Consider the following 24,409-nt stretch of genomic DNA (forward strand, 5'->3'; position numbering starts at 1 on the left):
TGCATAAAAATATTCTGTAAGGCAGAATATTTGCTCATGATAAATGTATGTACATATGAACAATTTTCGGCATAGTCTGTGATCATTTTTGTTGATATGTACTGAAGAAGTAACTCTTAATTTCGTTACTAGGTACCACAATGAGTAACAGCTAATCATTTCAATATGTAATTAGTTACACTTACCATTTCTCCACACCGTAACTGTCACTTGTAACTGCAAGTAACTAAATATTTGCAAAGTCTGCTAACAACAAGCCACGTTCGGTGCCAACCATTTTCAGTCAATGTCATTGCATGTTGCATATTTATGTCGCTCTAAACAAAGTTAACCTTTTATAGAAGCGACATTTAAATTTGTTAATCTTTCTTGTAAATTTTCATTTTCATACAAATCTAACCAGACTACGTTCAAGCTATGTAGTCCAATAGCGAGTCAAGAAGGTTTCGAGTTCGAATCCCAGCCTAGGAATGGATGTTTTTCGTCACTTTTCCCCCCTGCGCTATGCTAAACCTTATCTACAAAGGTTTTTGCCCCCCCCCCCCCCAGTTTGGAACCCAATCGTCACCACTGATCAGCATCATTATTAGCCAAACGTGGCAGAAGGGAATTTTACGGGGATTAATTATTCGAATGACAGAACTTGACACCTTGCTATTCTGCCCTGTCCCAGGATAAACTTTTCTGTTTCTATTTTGGTCAATTTACGTCGCTTCACCTCTTGGGGCAATCGCAACGATGAGGGCGAATGATGAAATTGCAGATTGAACGTCTCTATTACAGCACAAGTCAATATTTCTTGTTTTCATTGTAAATTTAAAATATGAAATTCATATCTGTTGTAAACTTTAAATGTGCATGTTTAAGTTGATATACAATGTTCAATAACGTCTTTTACATACATACATACGCTCTTTGATAAGTTGTATAACGTTGCCATAGTAATAAAAAAAACATTTTAGGACATTGTGATAAAACGTTTCTATCAAAACGTGTTCGCTACGTTTTCTTCATTGAAATACGATCCAGCTAATTGTGAATTTAGTTATATTAATCAGTTACTTCACATTTGTCAATTCTTGAAAATATTTTCCTGTTTCCTATCGGTAAACATAGCATAAGATGTCATAGCACAACCATATCTGATAAAGGTTCGAACCTGGGACCCTTGACGTCGAAGGGCGTTGCACTGACCACTCTGCTACGAAGCCAGAATAGACTTTTGAACTCTTCTGTTCCCATCTTTTTCACTCCTGTGTATGACCTCTGTTTTCCATTCTTGAGAACGGACTGTGTTTATATATATATATATATACGAAATATCTTATTGTATATGCCCCTTAAAAATCAGCCATGTACTATCCACCTTTACATTTCCAGCTCCCCCCTTCAAAAAATCCCACATACGCCAGTGCCCCTGGACAACTTAAGAATTCTTTAATGTAAGTAAAACAAACATTTGATATCTCGGCTCTTGCATAACGGTTTCACACCGTTCATCAATCCCCGGTCCAAGGAATGAGGAAAGCCATTAGAATGCCCGTAAAGAAATCAGCAGCGTAGAAAGTATAATGTTATCCTTTACCATAGCAACAAATGAGCTTACATAACGGGCTCTTATTTCAGGAATTTCCGATAAAAAAAAGTTTAATGTCCGTGTTGGAAATACCACTATCGTTTTTACTCCTCCCCAAAATCAACTTCCCATAATCCTCCAGGTGGCGGTAATTTGAGCAAATTGCAGAAACCGCTTCAAAACAGACGAATTACGAAAGAGGTAGTATTATGTTGCTTGATAATATAGGAGCAATGAACAGCCATGATGCAAACTTTCACTGAATTATATCCACAAGTATCTGTTTTTTTTTTAAATGTCTACTCGTGCCGTCCTGTCGTGTCTTCCCCTGCTTCATATCGCGGCAAATATACATAAACAGGAATTGGGTGTGCGCTCATGGATAAGTAAACACATTAGAAAAGTTCATGTGCTCTGTAAACATCTTCACAGCTACCTGTGGGGTTGGTTAGTACGCTTCTTCAAGGAAAATGGTGCGTTAACCTCAAGGTTATTTGCAAATTGTAAAATATATTATTTTCGGCCGACTGAACAGTTAGCCGACACCAGAGCAGCTGTTTTCAAATTGTCCTCTCCTCAGGGTGCGAAATCCTGGGGGAACGGGGAGATTTAACTCCACAAATCATCTTGGCCTAAAAATCATCTTACCAAAAATGTCCAGGGGAGAGTTGTTTTTTTAACAACAAAGATAAGAAATAAGTTTTGACATCAAATATACTTTACTAATATAATATAATACAGTATAAGGATAATATAATAAACATCATCTTCTTCCTCTAGTCCCCTTCTGCCATCATAGCGTAGGGTTGGTTGCCTCGATCCATCTCCTCCATTCCTGTCTGTTTCTCATCATTCTCTTAATCATATTTATTGTCTTATTCCTTTCTCTTCCAATCTTTTCCATTCTGTCTTCAAACATTATCCTTGGTCTTCCTTTACCTCTCCTACCTTGCACCTTTACTTCTAGAATTTGCTTTACCTTTTTGTCTTCACTCATTCTGAATACATTCCCACCACTTTAACTGTCTCTTTTAAATTATTTTCTCTATCGACTCCTGTTCCACTTCTCTTCTTATTTTTTCATTCCCCACTTTATCTCTCCCAGTCTTATTAACAGCTCTTCTCAGGTATTTCATTTCACTAGCCTGAATTTTACTCAGATGTTTATCTTGAAGTGGTAAACTTTCCATTCCATATGTTAATGTAGGGACCAATACTGATTTGTATAGCTGCATTTTTGTCTTTACTGCCACTTCTTTCTTTCCCATTATTGTTTTACTGAACTGATAATATACTGTATTTGCTTTTCTTTTCCTATTTAGGATTTCTTCATCACACCTACCATCACTTGTTATGATGGTTCCTAAATATTCATATTCATCTACTTCTTCCAAGTTCTCGTTTCCATATCTGATTGATATTTCATGGTCTTTTTCTCCTTTTGCCACCTACATAACTTTTCTTAATATTAATCTTCATCCCTTTTCTCGCAAGTTCTTCTCCCCATTCTATTACGCTCCTCTGTAAATTTTCTTCACTGCTAGCCATTAAGACTATATCATCAGCATATAGCAGCACTTGCAGTTGTATTACTCTCATATTCCAATATCCTATTTGTACTCTTGGGGTTCTTCTTTTACAAATTTTAGTTATTTCATCCATTACATTAATGAAAAGTAAAGGACTGAGACTATCTCCCTGTTTAATTCCTTTTTCTATTTGAAATTCCTTAGACTCGTTTCCTTCTATTCTTACTATTCCTTTTACATCCTTATATACACTTCTTATTGCTTTAATAAGTTCCTTAGGTACTTCCTTACTTTCTAATGCCTCACATAGATATTTTCTAAGTACCGCTTTCAAGTCTAGAAATGCTAAGTATATTCTTTTATTTTTGTCCAGCATTTTCCCCATCATTGTTCTTAATATAAAAATGTGATCTTGAGTCTGTCTCCCAGGTCTAAATCCAGCTTGTTCCTCTTCAAGTTTTCCCTCAATGATTTTTCTCAGCCTCCTTTCCAATATATTCGTATACATCTTATATACCACTGATGATAGACATATTGCTCTATAATTATCACATTCCTTATTACTCCCTTTCTTGTGTACTGGCACAATTATGTTCCTTTTCCACTCTTCTGGTATAGTCTTAGTTCTCCATACTTCCCTTAATATATTCAGTAGTATTTCAGCCATTCTTGGTCCTCCATATTTTATAAATTCTGGTGCTATTCCATCCCATCCTGCTGCTTTCCCAATTCGTATCCGTTTAATTGCTTCTCTCACTTCATTCTCTGTTATCATATCTTCTTCTACATGCTCCTCCTCTTCTCTGTTTCTTATTCTCTCATCCTCCTTCTGTTCCTGTTCCTGCTCCTCATCTTGTTCTTGCTCATTTGTCCTATCCTTGAACTTTTCTTCATAATATTTTCTCCATTCCTCCATCACATTCTCCCTTCCTATGACTAGTACATTTTCCATATTTCTTATAGCTCTTGCTGCTTTTCCCCATTTTCCTTTCAGGCTTTTAACCATATTCCAGAACTGGTTTCTATGTTCTACAAAACTTTGTTCAATATCATTTCCAAACTTCTCCCATGATTTTCGCTTTGCCTCCTCTAGAGCCAATTTACTCTCATTTCTTTTTTGCACATATATTAACCTACGTTCCTCTGATCTTAATTCTAGGTAATTCTTCCATGCTTTCTTTTTCTCTTTCACTTTCCTCTTACTTCATCCGTCCACCAATTAGTTCTTTCCCTTTTTGTAGTCACCCTAACTTTGCCACATACTTCAATTGTTGCATACAGTATCACTTCCTTAAATTTTTCCCACATACTGTCAATTTCCATTCCTCTTATTTCCAATTCATTCAGTTTTTCTTCTACTAGTTCCTTATACTGTTTTCTCTTCTCTTCCTTAGCCAGCTGCTTTACTTGTATCTTTTTAAACTTCCTATCTCTTTCTCTATTATTCCTCTTAAATCTTGTTATAGCCATTAGCAGTCTGTGGTCAGTACTCAATTCAGCACCTCGAATTACCTTTACATCCATAAAGGCATATCTCTAGGGGTTAAAATATAGAGAGCCGGCCCGGAGGGCGAAGACCAACGGTTCCAGAGGCGGAAGAGGATCATAGAGAAAATCCCAACGGCAATGGAAGCGGAAGAGTTACGACCTTAGTGGCCAATATGAGCCACTAAGAAGCGGATTGGATATCTCCGTCAAATATCCAAAACCAACTGCTGCCTTGCAGGGGTGTGGGAGCACCAAAGGATATGGGAGAAAACCCTGAAAATAAAAATCAGCCTGGTCGTTGGGCTAATCCCCCACACCAGACTAAAACTAGCGGATTCAGAGAAATAAAGGTAGCCTCGGAAAGGATGGATTTAGTAGTAGACGGCAAGCAAGGAAATGGAATATCCAAATTGGAACTTGGAATATTAAAACAATTAATGGAAAAGAAGTGGAGATTGTAGGAGAAATGGAAAAGTATAAACTAGCAGTACTAGGACTAAGTGAAGTAAGGAAGAAAGGCAGTGGTATAATGTGCCTTGAAAGAGGATATGTGCTGAGATATCTTGGAGTAGGTAGAGGAAGAAGAGCTAAGGAGGGAGTTGGAATAATAGTTAATGAGCAAATGGAAGAAAGGGGTGAATCATGGGAACCAGTGAATTCAAGGATAATAGTAGTTAGACTGAAAATGGAAGAAAGAATAACAATAATACAAGTTTATGCCCCGACAAATGATCAGGACATATTGGAGAAAGAAGTTTTCTATACTCAATTACAAAGAGTAGTGAATAAAGAGAATGAAGAGAATAGGAAGGTAATATTGATGGGAGATCTTAATGGTAGAACTGGAAACAATAGGATAAGGTCACATGGTTGTATGGGACCATATGGAGGGGAAAGTGTGATAAATGAAAATGGACAAAGATTAATAGAATTCTGTGTAGAGAACCAATTGCTACAAGGAAACTCCTTTTTCCAGCATAAGAAAATTCATAAAATCACTTATGAAGCTGAGGGAAGGGAGGCAAAGAGTATAATAGACTACATAATTTACGCAAGAACACTTCGATATAATAAACATTCAGGTGAGTATTGCATGTTTTCTCTCTCTCCACCTCCATTTCAAGCAGGCTTCTTAAAGGTCGAGGAACCCATAAATTCTAATGGGTTCTTAGGGTTCCGATGCAGGACCGGAACCTTTTCTTCTCGAACAACTTAAATTCGGTCCAAGTTGCGTATTGTTTAATTGAAAAACGTTTCTGGAAAGTATTTTAATTGATCCTGGACCGTATTTAAATTGATGCGGGAAAAAGTTCCTGGACCGAATTAAAATTTATTATGGAAAAAAGGTTCATGGACCGAATTTAAATTGATCCTGGAAAAAGGTTCCTGGACCGAATTTAAATTAATCCGGAGAAAGGTTCCTGGACCGAATTTCAATATTTAACAGATAAAAAGGTACTTTACGGTCCAGAACCCATGCTGATTTTCTCTCCGGGAACGGAATTGAATTTATTTAAAATTCCTGGATCTTTAACAACCCTGCTTTCAACTGACCATTAAGAGATCTAATCCATTAACAATATATGCACAATAAAAGTGAAACCATTTGATTTATTTGCTTTATTTTACTTCCCCTTTCTGCCACTTTTGGCTAATCGCTACGATAAAAGTAAAACGAGAATGCACGTTAATTTATATCAATAGGAAGCAAAAAACGTATATGTAATAAATCAATTTCAATTATTTTGAAATTTATTGACATTTATGACCAGTTGGTAAAGGTAATACTTTACTTCTTTATAAATATGTGATATTATATAAAAGTGACAAATTAATATTTAGTGATTTACTTTCATATGTAATAATAAATATGTATAACATGTATACATTTTTTTTGTATGTGTAAATTAAGATCTTCCTCCCCCCCAACAGTCTCCAATGATTTCGCACCTTGGAAAAAAAAATTGGTATTCCAAAATCTGAAAAATTACATATGCTCAGAATTCCTTCTAGAACATTCACGTGAACCTTTGTAGGGTTTAGACTTACATAGTCACAAAATGATTGATGATATCTAGGCAACAGCGAGAGAAAACCACACGAAAATTCGAGTGAATGTTCTAGAACAGGCATTCCAAACATTTATTCTAGGGCTAAGCCGATACTACTTTCAACAGATACCGATACACTCACCGATTCCGATGCTTGAAAATTGTAATAATTAAAAGTTGTTCAAAATATTGAATAATATTAATGAAAAACTCAATATGCTGACTAAGGCAGAAATTTATTTTATTATAGAACCAACTATGTTTATGTTTTATAATAAAATAAATTTCTGCCTTGGTCAACATATTGAGTTTTTCATATCATGGAAACAAGGCTTAATGGTGTTATAATATTAATGTATAAGTATTCGACTTACATTATATGCATTAATTTACCAAGATTTTTGCTTTAAAATATTCAGGAATAACGTGAGAATATTGTTTGTTTGAACTAAATTGTTATTTTGCTAAAAAGGACTGGACCTTCAGTTTAAAGGGGGATCCGAACCACTGTGAAACCTGGGACTTAAACTTGATTACAAAGCGACGACGTTACTACGACACTATTAAATTACACGTTACATTATCACAAAATTCAATTTATTTCACAGAAAGCTGGTACAAAATAAAAGGAAAATTCGAATTTTGCATAATTTACAGGATATTTAGAGTCTGCGAAAGTGTCGCTCAATAATTTTGCGGAGCCCGTGAAAGACTAAAAAAGACCGAAAAAGTATCGGCTGGTATCTGTTAATAAATACCAACCGATACCAGTGGTATCGGCCGATACTGATACATGGGCTCAGCCCTACTTTTTACGTTATCGGCACCATTGGGAATGAGATTAAAGATCGAACTGAAAAGAGTTATCAGGAGCAAGTCAACTTTATTGTCAAACAAATACCTACTCCAGTACTAATGTTACTAATTTACTGAAAGATAATATAAAGAATAAACATCAGAATAGAACACAGTTTACTACAATGGAAATAACTCAAAAGAGTTTTGTTTTATTAATGTCAGACTTGCGATTGATGCATATCAAATGTTTGATATGAGGCCTTACAGTTGACAACGCGACATGCATATCATCCTCAAGTTTATGCACTCTATTTCTTGTTTTGGATTTTATCGTCCCCAGAGCAGAGGAGGCTTGCTCGCACAAATATGAAGTTGAAAAGTAAAAAAGTACGTCCATAGTTTTCTTCACTAGGTTACGATACTCCTCTGCCATCCAAGCCAAAGAACAGCCACCGATTCCTCAATCTGGGTGAACTTAACTTTGAGTGTGGAATCATCGCAGAGATGATCCCAATCCAGTCGAGATTCTCGGAGGAAAGGGTTGGAAAATACATATCTATCCACTGCATCTTGCAATCTTGATAAGTGATCAACAATTAGGTCTGTTGGGCATGAGAGTAATTAATTCGACTTATTACTTCTTTTGACTACTTCCTAATCATTCTCTTTGCATTTTTCGTGATTTTTGTCCGTTTATCCTTAAAATATCTCTCGGCACCCTGGTTGGAAATCACTGTTCTAGAAGAAATTCTAAGCACATGTAATTTTTCAGAGTTTGGAGAAAGTTCGAAAACACCTGTCATTGCGCCAACCAAAAGTCTCACCCTTTGCGAACGCCCGTGGAGTGTATAGTCCTGAAGACAATAGGACAATATAAATAATTCGATCCACAATTTTCACCAGCTGAACCCCACTTTATTCTTTGGTGTGGTTATGCAACTTGTACACATGCTTCACAAAATAATACCCCGTTCCACACTGGTAATAATTTTCCAAATGCCACACAGGGTTCGCCTCATCCCTTATTTTATGCTTTCAAGTTCCCCATTTTTTTAGTCATTGAGCTATCATTGTTGCAATATGTTCACACCGTCTTATAGTTTGTTATTGACGTGTAAAAATTATGCACAATTTTTTTATTTGCTCATCAGAATTTCCCGAATACTCAAAGAATGGTAAGCTTTTGGAATAACCAAAAAATATTCATGGTAACTTTATATTTGTTTAAGTAGACGACAAACAACTTGTTGAACCTATTCATTTTTAGTAATAGTGAACATTTGTTTAGAGATAGAAAAAAGTTGATTAAAATCACGACGTTTAGTAGTCTACCACGATTGCCCAACACATTAAACAAACGTGTTTTGCTAATAAATATTTCTTTCTGTGCACATCCCAGGTGTACAATGAAGCACAATGGAAAAATAGTTACAAGGTTTCGTTTGTTTCAGTTGTCTTTTCAGCCACTTTTGGCTAATCGCGAAGATGAGGATGAATGACGATATATTTAAATTGATGAACGGAGACATACAAAGAACAGCCAACTCCAGGCCGGGATTCGAACCCTAAACCCCTGACGGAGTTAGCACAGCTCGCTACGATGCCAGAGAGGTTGTTGGCATAATCGCAAGGGTTGCAGAATTCTCGTGATACCCGCAGAAAATACTAAATGTTTATGGTACTATTTTTAAAAAATAGAAACTCACAAGATTAAAGGCAAATTATGCATTTGTTACAAGGACACAGCTCCCATGTAGTAACAAAAATGCATGCAATTTATTTTCACGAGCACCAATGGAACCATTAACAGGTCTTTTCAATCCCATCGCCAATTTCACACTAATTAATACACATTAGCATTAAATGCTTGTGGATGTAGCATTACGAGGGCGAGCGCAATGCAAAACTTTCGGTGAAAAATATTTCCGGAAAAAATGTCATTAACGACTTTTTTTTTAAAAAAAAGGAAGGAGGTGAAATTAAACTTTTGAAGCAATAAAATTTAATGCAGGATGTTCAGAAATTTTTCAAGAGGTAAAACGTTGGAATGGTACTATAAAAAACATTCCGCTCATACAAGTAAATGGTATAATATTCAAATATTAATGTAATGTTTACTTTACACATGAAAATGTGACTGGAATATTTAATATCTTGGAGTAAAGCACAAGGTCATCTCTTGGAAGTATTTTTTAATGCTTACCTGCATTTAAATTTTATTTGTGTCATCTCGTGCAATTAACATTCCATGGAAGGTTACATATATTATTTTGCAGCTTTATCGGATCCCGGGTTGGATACCACGTGGAGGCGCTAGTGGTTCGGATCCTACTTTAAACTGTTGTAGGTCCAGTCCCGACTAGCCTTTTTGTGCATAAAATTGACTTAAAAACAAACAGAAAAACACACGTGATTTTACGTGTTATGATGAGACTAGGCTAACGAAGCTTCCCCGTCCCTATGTGTCCCCATACACTTTCCCTACAATGTCCCAATCCCTAAAACTCCGACTCAAAAAGTTCGGGTAACAGTTTCATACATCAGAGACACATTTCTTCAATTTTACACAAGAAACTACTTACAGAAATGAGTTTCTCCAAGGTTTACAACGTTCGTCGAGGTATTTTCTTTCTTCGTGGAGTATATTTGACCGGGAAATCATGTAATTATCAAGAGAAATATATCACCGACGCAAAATTGCCATTGCTTTCATTTACTTGCCCTACGACAACCGGATGCTGCATACGTTTGATGACGTAAGCCCCTGTCAGTGTTTCAACACCCCCTTTTTTACTATGCTTGCCTAACGTACCCAAACCTAACCTAACCTTATCGCAAATGGTTCGTGGGGCTATCCGTCAGCTAACCGGGAATAATGTATAATTTCCACCGGTGACGAACACGATAGTAGGAATTTTTCGGTGAAGAAGGTTGAATCACTGCATACCCACAGCGTGAGTCAAGATGTGCCCGCCATATTGTGTGTTCCGGAAGCGAAGAAAGGAATAAAAAAAAAAAGCACTCAGTATGTGAAAAATTGCTTTTGTTTTCGTGTAAAAAGCATAATGACACCTTGAACTATGTTCCGCAATACACAACTGGTAAGTACGAACCATGCGAAACACAAAATATCCGATTTCAATGTGTCTCCGATCTATGAAACTGTTACCAAAGTTCGCACCACGGTACTATGGACACACCCGTCAGGCAACGCACGGTCACGCAAGATTGCGATTGTCCTTGCGAAATCATTCCATATAAGCCTTAAGTTAATGTTAAGAAGAAACAGCCTGATGGTTAAATTTTCAGACCACCCTCGTACTTGTACCACTATTTCAAATACCCGCAAGCTCGACCCCCCCCCCCCCCGTCCCCAGCTGAAAGGCAAATTGTGCATTAGTACAAGTGACATGATACATAAAACCTGAAAATGCACCTACATGCTTCTTATGTTTCCAAGAAAAGTAGTTTAACACGTTATGTTTATTCAAATACATTTTTTCAAAGAAAGTATAGGTTTGTACCTAACCTAGAGCATTTGACAACTCACACGCGATTACAGTATTTCTTTGGTGCATAAAGTTATATGCCAAATAACATGTAATGGATTCGTCCATACACCATACTGTCTTCAACAATTAATTGACTGACCTTTTGTTACTAAGTATATCATGGTAACCAAGAACATTAACTTAACAATTGTAATATTTAACATGAAGTACTTCATTACAATTTTTTTATTTAAAATGATTCATCAATGCAGAACAGTGTATTACCACGTTGTCGCCGTTTTCTAGAAAGTATCGTCCTGTAGGTTGTAATATCAATACACGAAACTCCAACTTTCTTACATAATTACAGGCATAGATCCAAAGCGATTGAAAGAATGTGCACGTATATCCTATCCCCACGAAATCCTGCGTGTGGTGGATAAAAATTTCTTTCTATAAGAATACTTATCACGCCTACCTTAGCATGGCTGCTGAAGAACGTCTCTCTTCATAGCACACGAAGTCCATTTCACTTACATTTTTGGACTTTAATTGGCAAGATTGGTGACTGAAATTACACCACTTTCCTTACCATCTCTTCCGACATTAAATTATTACTGTCTACAATGCCTAACAGCGATGGTAACTGCTCAAACACAGCCCTTTTCTGGCGTTACAAACTACATCACCAAGAAACATCCATCGTCCTGCTATTCCAGCCACTTCACCTCCCCCGCTTTCCCGCACTTTTCATTATGCGTACATGCTACGAAAAAAACAAGTTTCTGCCAGTGCACTTTTATCTACAAAACTTAGCAGAGCGTACACAACAAAATATGACTACATTATAAGACACATTAATTAAATCATATACATTGGATTTATAAAATTAGTTACATTAATCACTGCCAACGGGCAATGACGTCACACTCGATGTCCTTTTCAACAGCCAAAGTACCGGAGTGGCCAGGTCCTGCATAAATCTGCACGTTGCTGGACTCGGTGAAGATACAAGGTTTTAGGAACTATTGTTTGATCATTATTCTTGTGTTTAATCAACAACACTTTCAATATTAGAATAAAAATCATTGCAATGAATGCTCGAATTACTTAAATGGTTGCTATAACGCAAGAATATTCCTAAAATTGAACAATTTTAATAGTGGTGAACTGCTGCTAAAAGGACAACATTGCGATCCATCTATTGACAACTTTCTAATATACTACAAACACGTCATTTGCGATATTTAAATATTGTACCTATGTTGATGACTCAATCAACTCAATTTATGACTTTGGTCATGGTGTATTTGTTATAATTCACTGTATAAAACTACAGTTTAAAGTGAGATCCGACGATAAGTGGATTTTAATAGCGAATTTTCAATGGAAACCTACAACCGCCTTAGAGTTAGGCCACACACAACACCTTGCAGGGAAGCAAGATTTCAGGATCTAGGTGCCCCATCTTTATTACTGGTGACTGTACCTTGGGATACTGATACTCGAGCTTGATAGAAAAATACAGAAATTATTGAAAAATATCCTGTAACCCATAATTATTGTTATTTATTTTAATGTCAATAAATGAAAGATTGAAATGCTTTATTTTACTTCGCTTTTTGTGCCACCCTTGGCTAATTTGAGAAGATGGGGATGAGTGATGATATGATGAATGGACACTCACAAACATCCATGCCCAGGCAGGGATTCGAACCCGGGACCCCTGGCGAAAGTTACATAAGTACAGTTTTACAATTGCTAGTATTAGGGAATATAATCATGCAATTTTCAATGTTAGTATTGAAAATCATGTAACATTACTTTGTGGTATGGTTTAGTGGTTCGCTAGCCTGAACGTTTTCCAGTTATTTACTTGAAATTAATACCGCCACAGCTAAGGGCCAGGACCTTCCAGAGCGGCTTTTCATTGGGTGACGCGTGGTCAGCGCATCGAGTCCCATCGCCGCTGTTTTCTGGCTTCTGAGACCGGAGCCCGCTACTCCTCACGACGCTGGGCCAACGCCGAAAATTTGAGAATCGAACCCACGACCGATCGCACCAAAGGAAAGAGCGCCAACCACTTAGCTACACAGGAGCCCCAAATGAAAAATTCTGTGAAAATATTTCTTGAACAGGTCCAGCGGTTCAACAAACAAGTAACATTGAGAATCCCTCTTCCAGAAGGATTTTTAAGCTGATGTAATATTTTAGAATTTGAAATATCGTAGCGGTTTCTCGAAAGAGGCTATAGCGCGGCCTGATGGGGTTAAATCAGGGATTCCAAAACTTTATCGTTTCACGCGCCCTTAGTGTTTCAAGAATTTTCCGTGGCGCCCAAGTCAGAATGTAGGCCTAACTAACACTTGCAACCATGTGGTTAGGTTGCTTGCCTTTAGTTTAAAAACAAACACATATTTCCAATTCAGGAACATTTTATATGTAAAAAGTACTAAATAAGTTTGGAACAATCATTTCAGTTAAAATTTTGGGACATTTCGCGACGTCCCTGTTAGGGCGCCGCGGGACACACTTTGGGAACCACTGGGTTAAGTAATAATTAGATGGAATTGTTGAAACAACAAAACACAACGAAACAACCGGGACACGAACTCAGCGCCTCTGTAGCGAGACAAGTTATCGAATATGCTCTCAAACATTCTCCCCCCCCCCCCCCCAGCGCCACGGGTGATCTCAACGGATAAAGTGCAAAGTCACAGGCCCCGAAGTCTACAGTTACTCGCCGCCCCAGGCGAAGAGCGAACAGAAATCATCATTAACGCAACAGTTGCAAATGCAGGCCTCCGATTAACTTTACTGACGCGGTACGGTGAGAAAAAAACAACACGGCACTCGGTCGTCCAATACACTCACACGATTCGGCCCGGCTAAACTAGTTTAATTGGGAGAAGTGAAAACTCATTGGAAGTTTACCGTCAAGGCGCAAGCGAGAAGAAAAAGAGGGGGGTTGAGGGAGCGGCCCCCCTACTTTTCCGCCTGAGGGGAGGTCGACTTTTCCAGACCCCGCGAGCGATTCAAATTCAGGTTAGTGGAAAAGAAAGCTCCTTTGCTAACCCACTCTTAGCCACAGTCGCTGGCTGGTGACAGTAGTGCATACGGAACGAGATAGAGTGGATGGTGCCTTAGTGGTTCAGTGGGTGTAACTCTCTCTCTCTTGTTGGATTTACCAGTAGGATTGTAGCGGCAGCAAAGGATATCTTAGTAGAACGCCGTAGTGTAGACTCTCCCCTGTTGAAGTGCTAGTGCCCCCTAGTTGGTTCCGCTTGAAACTTCTCAAGAAGAGTGCATAAACTAGGAAGTGGTGAAGGATACAACACACAACTGTCAATATGTTACCAAGGTAAGTTCTTGTTTAAGGCTCCTCTAGACCCTCAGAATAGCCCCAGGAGCGATTTATGCAAGAATATGTTTTGTTTGGAAGAAACACGCCGATATCCTGTGTTCTGAAATCACCCTAGAGCTTTAAGAGGATCCTTGTATGAATTTCTGCTGTTTTTAGCGCCACGATAAGCCTATCTATCTATACAGCTTTAGCAAGAATCTTTGCATGAATTTCTTCTTTCTTTATCTACTGACGCCACGATAAGCCCCTTCCTTATCTATCTCTAGAGCTTTAACAAGAATTTGTAAGAACCTCCCCGATGGTATAGTGGTAACGTAGTCGCCTTGTAATCAAGGGATCCCGGGTTCGATACTCGGTGGTTCGGATCCCACTTTAAACTGTAGATCCAGTAGCCTTTCTGTGCATAAAGTGGACTTAAAACAACAATTCAAGTATGAATTTCTTCCTTTTTTATCTACTATCTGCACGATAAGACCCTTATCTATCTATAAAGCCTTTAGCGAGAATCTTTGAAAGAATTTCGTCCGTTTTTATCACCACGATAATCCCCCTTATCTGTCTACACAGCTTTAATAAGAATCCTTGTGTGAATTTCTTCCTTTTTTATCTACTAGCACCACGATAAGCCCCTTATCTATCTATAGAACACACAAGATTCTTGCTATAGTCATAGAGTGATTTCAGAACACAGGATATCGATGTGGTTCTTCCAAGCAAAACATATTCTTCAATGAATCGCTTCTGGGTCACTTCTTTGCATCGATAGGAAAGAGTAAGGTGCGCTGTGCGATATTTTCGCTCGGGAAACTGTTCAGATCGGATGTTGAACTCTCCGGACTCGTGCTTCGAATACAGATCTCTTCCCGCTCGGTCGCGCAAGAAGTTAACGGGATATTTTTTCTTCCTTTGGAGTGTGCTGTCGTTTGTCTGTGTTTACGGTGCGGTAACGAAGTAAAATAAGAGAAGACAAATGCCATGCATTATCCACCACTGGAACCGTCCGTGTGCTTGAAAATTCAGACTTTTTTGTCTACACAGAACTGCTACAAGAAACTAAAGCAAGACGCCGGAACACTTGGAAAAGTCTTACCGACAACTCTTAAGACAAACCTGACATCGTCACCTGATTTTTGGATTTCCGTTGAAGATTGATAAAACAAGTTTCTGTGTGTCTTGTTTTACGTCGCTTTTCTTCCAGTTTTTCGTAGTCGTGACGATAAGGATGAAGTGATTAAGAGGAAATTAATGAAGGGAAAATCGCAAATCAAAAGGATACAGAACATAAACCCAACAGCCAAAGCCTCGTTGGTCTGTGTGTGGTCCCGGGTTGGAATTATGGCCTAAGCATGGGTGTTATTCAAGTGTTACTTCATCAATTTTATCATATCATCATTCATCCTCATCTTCGCTAAGCCAAAAGTGGCAGAAAAGCGAAATAAAACCAAACAAATCAGTCAATCCTTGGTTTCTAAGACTGCAGTTTTCGAAGTGTACCGTGTGGATGAGAGAGTAACTTATGGGAGCCTTATCTGAAGGTCACCCCTTAAACACCAAAACGACTATATGGGATGTCCGTGTGGGGTACCTGATACCTTAGTGACTGTAACCTTTTAATCAAGGGATTCTGGGTTTGATTCTGAAGACACGTTGCATAATGGTTCGGATCCCACTTTAAACTCTAGTTCTTGTTTCAATTACCCTATCTGAGGGTAAGAGTGGGCTTAGAACAAGCTTTAACGATGTAGTGTCTTTCAAGTCCATGCTTATGTATTTGGATCTCCCAGACGCTGAATAACGAAGTAGTTTATTTTGTGTCCACTTTGTGCATGGACAACTTATACCGTACAGGACTTACTCTTTGAAGTGTGATCGAGATCACTGAAATGTTCTCTCACCAAGAATCGAACACAGAATCCAGTGATAAAAAGTACAGGTGTGGTCTGAACTGGAAACAACATTGGTTAACATATGAGAAGGAATGCTGTATCTGTGTAGCATATCCATTTCGGTTACTTAAATCGCTTTTCTGCTTATTAAGTTAATCGTCAGGTTGAGAATTCGTCATGAACTATATAAGGCGTCAAAGGCAATGATACATGTATGTCATCACCAGGATTCAAAACTTGGATCTCTGGCTTCGTAGCACGTTATGCTACTTCCGTCACGGCGGGCAGCGTGTAACATGCCATCACATCTAACAATATATAATTTAAGAATGTAAATAATATATCCGAATTGAGAAATGAAATTTTCTAAGGTTACAAGTGACCTGGCCTTACGGTAAATAATAATAAGCTTACATGATTATGATTAAAACTTCCCGTCCCTGCGTTGGAAAAATAAGCTGTACACAGGAGACAGTTGGAAAAGTATAGCAAGGCTTTATTTAAGTCTCTTTAAGTACACTAAAGTTAATCGCGGTTTGACCTACTGCCTAACTTAGTAAATTTGCTCCAAATCGAGTTTTTCTGTGAAGTTCCCTTTAGGCAAAGATAAGCTAATTGGGACTGGATCTACAGTTTAAAGTCGGATCCGAAACACTATGTGCCTCCAGCTGGTATCGAACCCGGGACCCATTGATTACAAAGCGACGACGTTACCATTACGCCATCGGAGAGGGCCTGTGCTCTAAGCCGAAAATCAAACCTGGGAATATCTTAAGGCGTAGGTTACTGTTCACTAAGTGGGTGTGTTAGAAGAGAGGGTTTTTGTTTACAAACAAATATGGATTAAAGCCAATCCAGCTTATTGAAAGATTCTAGATGCAGTTCTAGAGTGATATCCAAACAATCGTAAAGTTTGAAAACACACGATAGCCAAACGAAACATATTCATGACTAAATCGCGATTCAAACATCTCCAGTTCCTTATTAAAACAAGACTTTAAGGGACAGCTCACGGTGATGCAGTTCTACTATGACACTTGATTGCAAAGATTTCAACCAGCTCCTCTACGGAGACCTCCCAATTGCAGATTCAGAAGCGAATCGCACACAAGTCTCCCTGAGCAAACATATGGGTGGCTTCATGCGTTAGCCTGCCAGCGAGACGTGAAGGCTGGGCCATGCCTCTTCCGTTACTGTTACAGTGACACACATTCGACACATTTCCCCAAACTTCCCACATGGCGAGTGTTGCTCGCATTTGAAAGGCTTTGGATGGGTGTTTCCACGTGTTACCAATTTGTATAAACTTACAACCAGAGAACAGATTTATATGTAAATACATATTTATGTATGAAGCTGAAATCAATTATATTTTGTATTATCTTTGCACATAATAGCATGTAAACTGGAAAAAAAAATCAATTTTTACTTTACATATTTTTACATATATTAGGTTTTGGCTCACACTTTAGCTATTTTTACATAATATTTCCATATTTCAGAACATTTCTCAACATATACTCCACTTTGGCGCAATAACTACGTCACCTTGTGACCGAAAGAGTTGGGTGACTTTCTTGCGAATAACTGACAAATTTGAAATACACTCCCATTACGTACTTCTTGCGATATTGAACGCAGTTTTAGTCAATATGAATCCATCTTAAGAGACAACAGAAGGAAATTCACGTTCAAACCCTTACATGTTTTTATTGTTTTGGAAACAGAAAATGAAAACTCATTTTGTGTTGTTTTTCAATTAATGTCAATGTAAACGTTCTTTTCGTATGAGCTCGTGTAGTGTCTTACATTATTAAAAATGTATTTTTCGGCTCGACTGGACCTTTGGCATGTGAATGGGCGAATTTTTTCAAATTTTCCTCTCCATTCGAAAAACTTCTTGGATATTTCAAAATATGAAACATTACATCAGCTTAGAATTCCTTCTAGAGGATTGACGTGAATTTTCATGTAGTTTTCTTTCACTGTTGTCTAGATATTTTCAATAGTTTAATACACTTATGTAATCACGAAACTATTGATAATATCTAGACAACAGTGAAAGAAAACTACACGAAATTTCACGTCAATGCTCTAGAAGGAATTCTAAGCTGATGTAATGTTTCATATTTTGAAATATCCAAGAAGTTTTTCGAATGGAGAGGAAAATTTGAAAAAAAATCCAAAGGTCCAGCCGAGCCAGTTTGGTGAAAATAACTAAATATGTGTTTACATATTTAGCACATTATTACTACATATAAATCCGTTCCCTGCTTGGAATATAAGGTGACGATATATTTTATCATCGCATTTCCGAAAAAATGGATGAAAAGCCCAAGCATTCCACCACGTGACGTTCTCTTAGGAACGGGGGATCGAACTAGGGACCGTTAGGTGTCCCAATGTGTGAAGTAGCTCACTGATCATTCATCCTCTATATTGAGCAACTCGCTACCCATGGTAGGCTTGATGGTAAGGTGCGAGAGGCAATAACTACACACATATGAATGAAAAAAAAAAAACGATTGAGTTTAAACCCCTACAGACTGAATCAGCATGGCGTATGGAAATACCTCTCTCTCACTGTGTGGAGGTGCTCCCTCGAGGTGTCGAAACACGGACGTGGTTAAAACGAAGTGTCCGTTTATGGTGCAAGTCTGGAAGTTCAGACTTCACTCCCTTCTCCTAGACTTTTAGCTCGTACTTCTGCATCCTCTGATTGCTAGCTTAGAACTGACCGTATCTAACTGACCACTGACCTCCGTTCCCCCCCAGACATTTATTCCAATCGAATTTACTCAATAATGCCGACTCAGTTACCTGTAGTCTCTTCCTTGATTGCGATTGTTTACACCTGTTTACAACGATGGCGATCAAGGAAGCTCGACAATGTCTGACAACACATTCCTTAGATGTTTCTAGCTAATTCCTGTCTGGAAAGGTGATGGCTAAATGTATGGGGTTGTAGAGGTCGTTGTACATTTCGAAAATTCTATAGATTGTTACGATAAACTCATAATCTCACGCTACATCTTAGGATATTACCATTAGAGAAACACCGCACTCGAAAGCATTTAGTAAAGTATAGATAAGCTATATTTATAAAACAAAAAAGGGAAAATAAGCCGCGCTAGTCCATTGAGTCTGGCTCCCACGCGGGAAAGCCGCTGTGTACTGTTAGCCAGAAAACTTACAATAATCTACCGTTAACATTTTAACTGTTAGTTTACAAAAACGAACCTTTTTGTTGTTGCTTTAATGAAGTGATTATGAAGACATTATCTATTTACTACAATGGCCAGTGCTTGAAGCGAGGGAGGATGCGGGGGATGGTATCCCCCCCCCCCCAGCTAGCAAAATATTTGCAAAGCATCCTCCAAGGCACACAGTGGCTCGAATCCCACTTGGAACTGTAACCTTTCTGTGCGTAAGGTGGTGTTGCTTAAACCTCCTTGGAAAGAAAATCTTTGAGTACCACATGAATCAGAGTAATTATTGGTATTCAAAAGGTCTTGGTCTGTAGAAGCTCAGGGTTTAACGTTGAGGATTACTGCATCTAAAATGCAATGAACAAGTCGAGGTGCCTCCCCAGCACAGACAAGAAAAGAAGCAGATATCCTTGCGCTGGACTAGCAGACAGACATTAATTACCAACAACACGAATCCATGATGGAAATCTTCCACGCGTTCAGATCCTTAACGATCATCAGTGTGATCAGCGAAACGTCATCACCTCAGATCCTCGGAATTCTCGCACAACCATTTTTCTCCACTGCTTGAAAGTCTTGGGAAGATAGTTAATGGCTGTCTCCTTGCCAGCAACGGTTACGCTTTTCCCAGGACAAATTCCCTAGCTTCTAGCAAACCATAAGTAGAAAGTAAGCGTTGGAATATCTAATTCTAAAGCTGAATGAACAAGGGTATGTTTCCTCAAAGATATCATACATATCTTATTGTGTAAGCCAGTGGTTCCAAAAGTGTGTGGGGAGCAGCGAAATGCTTCAATATTTTCACTGAAATGAGATATCCAAATATGTGCTAATTTAGTAATTTTTACACATATAATGTTTCTGAATTTGAAATATGTGTTTCTTTTTAACTTAAGGCAAGCAAACTAACCACACTAACTGAGTGTTACAAGTGTCAGATAGGCCTAAATTCTGACTTGGGCGCCGCGGGAAAATCTTGAAACGAAAAATTTTGGGAACCCCTCGTGTAATGTAAGTATACTTGTGGTTTCACTCTTTCATACATCGCTTCGCTTTTGCCACTTTTTTGGCTAATTCTGAAGATGAGGATGAATGGGTGTTTAATGAAATTGATGAAAAGACACTCGAAAACTAGCACCAACGCGCAAGTCAGGATACGAACTCAGAACCTTCGTTGGCAAGATAGTGGACAGACTTCTCAACGCGATTGAACCTTGGCATATCTTAGTATGTTTTATAATTATTTATTAATTCAACCCACGACATAGTATGTACACATACATGAAAAAATGTAATTAATGTATACAGCACATAAGTACAGGCTATGGAGCTAATAATACTGCTGTATGAAATAAAATATAAAATAACTTGAAGTACTCGGCAAACATGATAGTTAAGAAACGAAAAGCTTTTAGATAGATTAAGTTGTTATTTGTTAAATTGTGTACAATTCCAATGAAGTTAAAAATAGTGAGAAAGGAGTCAAGAATGCAAATTCATATGTTTAAAATATGATGATAAATGCATGAAATTGAAAATACCACACCAATATGTACTAAGGAGATATTATGCGGAATATTTTAATCGAGTAAGACTAATTCATTTGTAATTAGTACCCTCTTCAAGTCGTTTATGTACCCTGGGGGTACGCGTACCACAGTTTGAGAACCACTGTTCTATGTCTTTCTGTCTTGCTATCACTTCTCTATCTAGAGCTTTCTGTCCTTACCATGAGCGTAACTTGGGGCCTAAGTTGGGAGTCGGGGGGGGGGGGGGGGGGGGGCAAAATCGAAAATTTTTCTCTCTCATAAAAATTGTGTCCAGGATTATTTGCTAGATAACGCTTACATTTCCGTGATCATAAATATTACTCTTTATTTCCTTGCCCCTCAAACCCTAGGAAGTCAACACACCGCTTTGTAAATTTTAGAAACCCGAATTTGGGTGGGGGCAAGATGTCTCCCCTTGCTCCCGCCAAGTTACGCCTATGCTTCTTGTTCTACTAAAAAAAAAGTAAAGTGCTCCCCTGTGCATAGCACCACGCCATGAAGGCGTATAGGGGGTGTGGGGGTAACGCCCCACACTTTCTTGATCCGGTCGTGAGTGGGGGTGATGTGATCGCATCACGCCCCTGACCGCCTTTACCCCGCAGGGTTTCCCCCAGGTACCCATGTTATTCGACGCTGGGTGGGCGCCGGGGCCGCTTCCATCGTTAGAAAAGTTCCCGGATTTGAACCGGCCGGGGATCGAACCCGGGACCTTTAGCATGGTAGTCAGATGAGTTACCGACTGAGCCACCGCGGCCACTATATCATCTACTATAAATGATTCAAAAGTTGTATAATCTAACTTGTTTGTGTGGACAGGAAGACTTATTTCCTGGTGGCCCAGAGCCTATCATCGCTCAGCAGGTGGCAATCCTACCGTACATTATATCCGATGAAATTGCACAGAGGGGGATCTGCTACCAAGGAAAGCAGACTGAAATTACATAAATCAAATACGTGATTGATTGTCTCTGCAGTTACGGATAGAGTTCGAGTGCGGCTCAATGGAAGAAGTACCTTTCTCCATCCACCTGGCGCCTTTCCCGCGAGAAATGTTCAACGAAAGGAAAACGGGGTAAGAAAACACGCAACGCATCGCACGTACGCTATAATGATGTGATATAAACGAACGTAACGCCGCATTAAAGCCGCGAAATCGCCTTCCTGGGGGAGCTCTTGCAAAGGCTCTCGTGTACGTTAGGTGTTCTTACGTGACGGTGGGAAGAGGGGTTGGTGAAGTTTTCATCTTGAGAAAGCTTTCGAGGAGACTTGATGATCTGTCTTGGAGGATGGTTCGTGGGGGAGGTGAAGGCTCGGGAGAACAAGTGTAGTTTTCACCTCGGTTGTTTCCTTCCTACCGTCAATTGTTTTCAGCGGAGATGCATTTCTTCGCTATTTTCTTCCTTCTTTTTGTGTGTTTAGCTCCCAGAATATACAAAGTGGAACGGTATGCGCCAAGGTACGGATTCGCCCTCTTAGACACAAAGAATCGCTTGAAAAAAGGACTAAGGTTTGTCTGTTCCCTTTTAAGGAGTTGTTCTTGTTGTTGAGTTGGTGTTTTAACATTAAACAGCCAATGGGTCATGTATGACCCATAGATAGTATACGCCAAAACAGCCAATGGGTCATATATGACCCATGGTGCCGATTACAACATTCACGTGCCTTTAGGACCTTCATACTTGTATGTGAGGTTGTAAACGTTAACAGATGTTGAGATAGGACTTTGGAATGTGATGTGGAAGAAACCCCCCTCCCCCTTTCTCTAATATGCAAATTAGCTATTTTTAGCCAAAATGCAGGATTGTACATATTGCGTCATATTTCAGCCTGTATGAGAACTAGGGACTTGAAACAAGTTTCACGTTGTTGCAAAAGGTCTGTTCTTTGAAAACAATGCAAAATTTGCGTCCTTTTTCTAAACTCACGGGAGAAGAGGGGTGAACGCAATATTTTTTTCATTAAAATTTGGGGACTTGGCCCCTCCCAACCCCGTTTTTCTCACTTGAGCTTTCTGAATTGTACACGGTCACGTGCTCCGATGTTTTTGCTTTCAAACGAAAGTTATCCGAAGTAGATTGCTCAAATAGTCTCAGAGATATAACGTTTTTATGAAATAAGTGTAAAAATTTAAAAATCGCGCGCAAAGGCCGCGGCGAGAGAGGGGTTACTTGCGAAAACCGGCTCGGCTGTTTTATGCACAGTAAGGCTAATCGGGACTGGACCTAAAGTTTAAAGTGGGATCCGGACCACTTGTGCCTCCACCGGGTACCGAACCCGGGACCCCTTTCAAGAAGTAACTAGAAGCTGGTGGTCGCCAGGTACGAATCCTGGAGACAGTAGGACCAAATGACCTAATGGTTCGCGAAAACCTTCCTGTAGGCATCCAAATGTCAACGCCGCATGGATGTCCGCAGGATTTTTTCCAGGGAGGGGCAAGAAAGGTATTTTTTTCCAGGAGGGCAAAGGAAACATATTTTCCTCCAAAATAGTGATGCCCCTCAAAAAACACTATTTCAGTCTGAAATTATCATGTATCTTCAACGAATTTATAATAATTAACATAAATTACTGTGATTGACATGAAAATATGTGTGAAATATTTAATTTTTAGGTACACATTCATTTTCCGGGGGGCGTGGCCCCAACCCCCTTACACCACCTCTTCCGGACGCCCATGCAACGCCGAGTCCCCGTGAAGGAGAAATTATCACAGCTCGCTATGACGCCAGGGATTCATGGCTTGAATCCCGGGCTGGGCATGGATGTTCTTTGTGTGTCCGTTCATCAATATCATCATTCATCAGCATTTTCTCGATAAGCCAAAAGTGAAAGAAAAACGATGTAAAATAAGCCAAACTCATCAATCTAAGAAACAAATGTCAACCTCACTCGCACGTAGTACACCCTGGACTGCATTTTGCAGACTAACGAGGCTCTGGCGCCGGAACCTTCAGCCAGGATAATCCTCCGTGAGCTTCGAGTTGTGTACTGTCCATGTGTGTGTCCTTTCAACTATTTCATCTTATCACCATTCATGCCAAAAGTGGAAGACAAGCGAAGTAAAGTAAATCCATTCATTCAATTCTTTTGGATACTGTGAAAAGAGTAAATGAAATGTGCTAATATAATTTGGATTAATTGATTTGGTTTATCTCACTCCGTTCTTCTGCCACTTTTGTCTAATCGCAATGATGAGGATGAGTGATCATATAATGAAAGTGATGAAGGGAAACTCAAAAAGAACACCCATGCCCAGGCCAGGATTCGAACCCGGGACCATTGATGTAGCACGCTGCGCTATAGTGGCACTGAAAAACTAATTTCTTCGTGTCCTCCCCGATAGCATAGTGGCAACGTCGTCGTGTTGTAATCAAGAGACTCCCGGATTCGACACGCGGTGTAGACACATTGTGGTTCGGATTCCATTATAAACTGTAGGTCCAGTCCCGACTATCCCATTTCGCTAG

General features: G+C 39.0%; 1 protein-coding gene and 1 long non-coding RNA gene across 4 annotated transcripts in view; one reads left to right on the forward strand and one right to left on the reverse strand.

The window, feature by feature from the left end:
* The window catches only part of LOC145982066 (uncharacterized), a 119,244-nt gene extending 107,733 nt beyond the window's left edge, over window positions 1-11,511 (reverse strand). The window contains exon 1 of the long non-coding RNA XR_014441017.1: window positions 11,412-11,511. This is a non-coding gene — a long non-coding RNA (uncharacterized LOC145982066). The remainder of the gene's footprint in view (window positions 1-11,411) is intronic.
* Window positions 11,512-14,010: 2,499 nt separating this feature from the next.
* cysu (peroxidase homolog) overlaps window positions 14,011-24,409 on the forward strand; it is a 187,692-nt gene continuing 177,293 nt past the window's right edge. For 2 of the 3 annotated variants that reach the window (XM_083115658.1, XM_083115659.1), the window contains exon 1: window positions 14,014-14,294. In XM_083115658.1, the coding sequence (XP_082971784.1) occupies window positions 14,284-14,294 (11 nt within the window). In that variant the 5' untranslated portion in view covers window positions 14,014-14,283. Of the gene's footprint in view, window positions 14,295-24,409 lie in introns of all 3 variants that reach the window. The other variant, XM_083115657.1, reaches the window with a different exon arrangement.

The sequence above is a fragment of the Lepisma saccharinum genome, chromosome 30 (assembly GCF_977018435.1).
Source record: "Lepisma saccharinum chromosome 30, izLepSacc3.1, whole genome shotgun sequence".
Taxonomy (NCBI): Eukaryota; Metazoa; Arthropoda; class Insecta; order Zygentoma; family Lepismatidae; genus Lepisma; species Lepisma saccharinum.